General features: G+C 32.3%; 1 protein-coding gene across 1 annotated transcript; it reads right to left on the bottom strand.

Annotated features, from left to right (window-relative positions):
* Positions 1–844: 844 nt before the first annotated feature.
* LOTGIDRAFT_157261 (hypothetical protein) lies at positions 845–2412 on the bottom strand (the record flags this gene model as incomplete). Its single annotated transcript, XM_009049023.1, has 2 exons — positions 845–933; positions 1251–2412. The coding sequence occupies 2 exons, from the start codon at positions 2410–2412 to the stop codon at positions 845–847; spliced, it is 1251 nt and encodes a 416-aa protein (XP_009047271.1).
* Positions 2413–3671: the final 1259 nt, after the last annotated feature.

Below are 3671 nucleotides of genomic sequence, written 5' to 3'. Positions count from 1 at the left end.
GAGGTTTATATTCTAATTTCCTTTTAATATCCTCTTGAGATTTTAATATGGGTTGAAATAGAGTTTGTAGATTTTCCGTTAATCCGAGTTGTTGTAATCTGTTATTTTCAACTTGGGTCTTTATTTTATTCTTAGCTTTGATATATTCTCTATTTCTTTTTAAAATATTACTCCAATCGCTACTCATTTTTAAAGAAATGATGTGTCGATTATAACTCTTTCACCCGCAGGTTTTCTAGTATTTACAAATACATATCCATAATCATCTAGATTTCTCCATTGAGCTTTACAAAATTTTTTGAATGTATCTCTGTCCATTCCGTGATTTATCGATTGAACGATTTGAGATAAATCTTTGTCGTTTAATTCAAATAATAAAAAACAATTTGCATTTTTTCTAATGAACATAGAATCCATCCCGTAAAAAGATTGGGATTGGTATATTGCAGAGACAGTTGTGATGTCTTCCTTTCGTGAAGAATTCTTGTTGAACGGCTTGATTTCTTTGCGATACGCAGTCGTCAAACACTAGTAAGTTCTTTCGCTCGCTATCAATTTGAGACAAATCTAGATCATTAACATTTTTCGTAAGAAAAACTTTTATATCCGTTGGTTTCTTTCCTTCGATGTAGTCGAAATCTTTTAATTCCACTTTTTCTTCGTTTTCTTCGTAATATTGAAATAGGTCTTGAACATCTCTCTTTGGTAGATATATTCCAAAGCTTTGAGGAATTGATAATACGATTGCTCTGGTGTTGTTGTGTAGATATAGAGAGAATCGAAATCTAAAAGGTTTGGTGTTGTCAACATGTTAAAAGTGAGATGAGTTTTCCCAGAACCGGAACTACCGCATATACACATGAGCATTCTCTGCTTTCTTTGCGTTGGCAGCTTTGACTGCGGCAGATATTCCTCCTGTAGCTGCACCCGCAGCTGCAATACCACCAAATATTAAAGGTAGAAGGAAAGGTAAAAATCCACCTTCTTTTGCGTTCGTGTCAATTCTTTCTAAGTCTATATCGTCTCTGACTTTACAATATTTGTATTTATCAATAAGTTTTTTAGTTATGCTGATTTTTTTTACCATTATAAGTTATTGTAGTTGGTGAAGCTGTTTCAATAGCTTGTATTATTTTCTTAACTAAAGTTTCTGGTTTCATTTTTAAAGGTGTATTTTTTACTCAATTCTTATCATTCTTCTATCTGCTATTTTAATTAAATGTTTTGCTTCTTCCAGTAATAAACAGAACCTGTTACATCTCCTTGTGTTTTTTCAATATGAATATTTATGTTCACTCCTGTTTTGAAAAGATCTTCTTGGTGAGCTGAAAGATCAAAACAGAAGATTGGATGATTAAGTGCAAAATCTACATATTCAAACTGAAGTAGATTTCCGAATAATTCACACATATTTTTATAGTTTCTATACAATTCATTATAATCCTTTGTGGTTGGATTAATTGTTAAAGGTTGGTTAGGATAATTATCGTTGTTTAATCTTACTTGAACTTTATGGATTAAAGGATCTTGAGTTTGGTTCATTGCCACTCTAAAGACATTATTGTTATTCGTTTGAGAATCTGGTAAGTTCTTGAAACCAACTATTAAATATCTTGCTGGTTTAATAGTGTTAGTGATTGGCCATGTGGTGGATTCTCCAGTTAAAGTTATGCTACCTACAGTGTTACAATGAAGAAAAGCTATTTCAATATCTTTAGTTAACGAGTTGAATATTCTCGTTTCTACTTCAATTGATGGTGTTATTACGGGTATGAAAAGTTGGAGATTAGTTATTTCTAATTTTGCATCTGAACCATTCTCTCCAAAGAATATCTTATCGTTGTTGATTTCTCTTTGTAGATGAATTTTATATGGTAAGCCTATGGAAACCTTTCTGTGTTCCAACAGACCGAATAAAGGATATAATTTCCAATTTACGTAATTACCCCACCTATTATTCTCAACAACATTATTATACTGAAGTACTCGTTTTTCGAATCCATGATTAACTGCTCGTCCTACTCTTTCTATCGTGTTTCGAGCAAGAACTCTCACTCTAGCTAAATCGGCATCATTTGCAAGATTTCTTACCGGTTCCTTTAAAACACTTCCATCGCCAACATCGGGTATCCAGTCTGAAACTGAATCGAAATCTTTAGGATATAAAACTGTTTTCAACATTGTGTCGAATTCCCCAGGATGTTTGATTGTTTCTATCGGATTTGAACCAGCTTCCAAAACCATCTCGCTAAATAAAGATGGAAAGAAATTGTTTTCTAACGTTGTATTTGTTTGTGGAACACAATTTTCATTGGGAGTTCCATCTTTAATTTTGAAATCGCATCTGAAATAAGCATCGGAAAGAAGCAACCAATTCGATAATGAGATTGGATCTAGTATTTTATTTGCCATTTTTAAGGTTTAAAATTTGAAATTTCAAAAAAAGAGTTATTTTAATATGCTTTTTTTGATGGAATGTAGGAAATTGATTGAAGGTGTTTTTAGTGTATGAAATGTATGGAATTTATGAAATGTAGGGTGTTTTGCTATAAGAATTTATGAAATGTAGGGAATTTATGAAATGTAGGGAATTTAGGTCTTGTTTTTTTTTGGGAGTTCATAGATTGGTTGGAATTTCCCATGAAAAAAAGGGAATTCCCATGAAAAGGGGAAAACCCATGAAAAGGGGAAATCCCTTCGAACAATCTATGAACACTAGTACTACTCGCTCAAAATATACTTAAAATTAAGAGATGATAGTTTTAAATCATTTATGAGTTTAGTGTTTCATATAAACTGAAATTTCATAAAATCAACTTCATTTTTCCCTTTTGCTGCGCTTCAAGGGTGTTCCAAAATGGCTGCCATTACCACCGTTTTATGCTGGAAAATTTCACCTTTTTGGATAAGTTTAAATGCTGATTTTTTTAGTATTAATTAAAAATAGGAACCTATAATATATTTCTAATGGGGTCTCATATGCGAAATCGAATTTTAAAACACTTTTCTGGCTATGTCATCTTTTCAATTTAGAATATTTTCTATAAAAATAAAGAGTTTTGAAGTGAAATAAATAACAGACTGAGAGTTTTCATTCGGCGCCTTGAAGTCATCCCTTTTCAATTGTATGCATTTGACCCATACCAGCGTCTTTTGGAAAGCCGTGTTAACTGTTTTCTTTACAGGTATAGCTGCAAAATTGCGTGACACCGCGCTTCGGCATTTTGATGTAAATATTGTAAACATTAACGTAGCCTATCAAGGTTATGAGTTAATAAAGGTTTCAAAAATGAGGTCATGTGGTCATGTGATCAATACGACGTAATGGCGGACTGTCTTTGTAAACAAACGGGAATTAAACTCAAATCGTCTTTGTTTTACTTATACATGTATTTTTATTATCGATTATAAGATTGGAATTTGATACAATAGGATATATAAACATTCATGGTAGGTGTCAAGTGGCCCATAATTGACTTTCCATACACTTTAAGTAGGGACACAGGCTGAAATAGGTCAGGTGTCTAAAGTATAGTGTGAAATTTTGAGTAACTTACCTTCAGGCCTAATAGAATTCTGTTCGACACAAAAATTCCACATCAAATATAAATCATCAGGAAAATCAACAAGATATTTTGAGTTGATGTATTCTTTCACATTAACTTGAGATT

Source organism: Lottia gigantea, assembly GCF_000327385.1.
Source record: "Lottia gigantea unplaced genomic scaffold LOTGIsca_13, whole genome shotgun sequence".
Lineage (NCBI taxonomy): Eukaryota > Metazoa > Mollusca > Gastropoda > Lottiidae > Lottia > Lottia gigantea.
The sequence above is the reverse complement of the archived record's forward strand: the minus strand, read 5'-3'. Positions and strand labels throughout refer to the sequence as shown.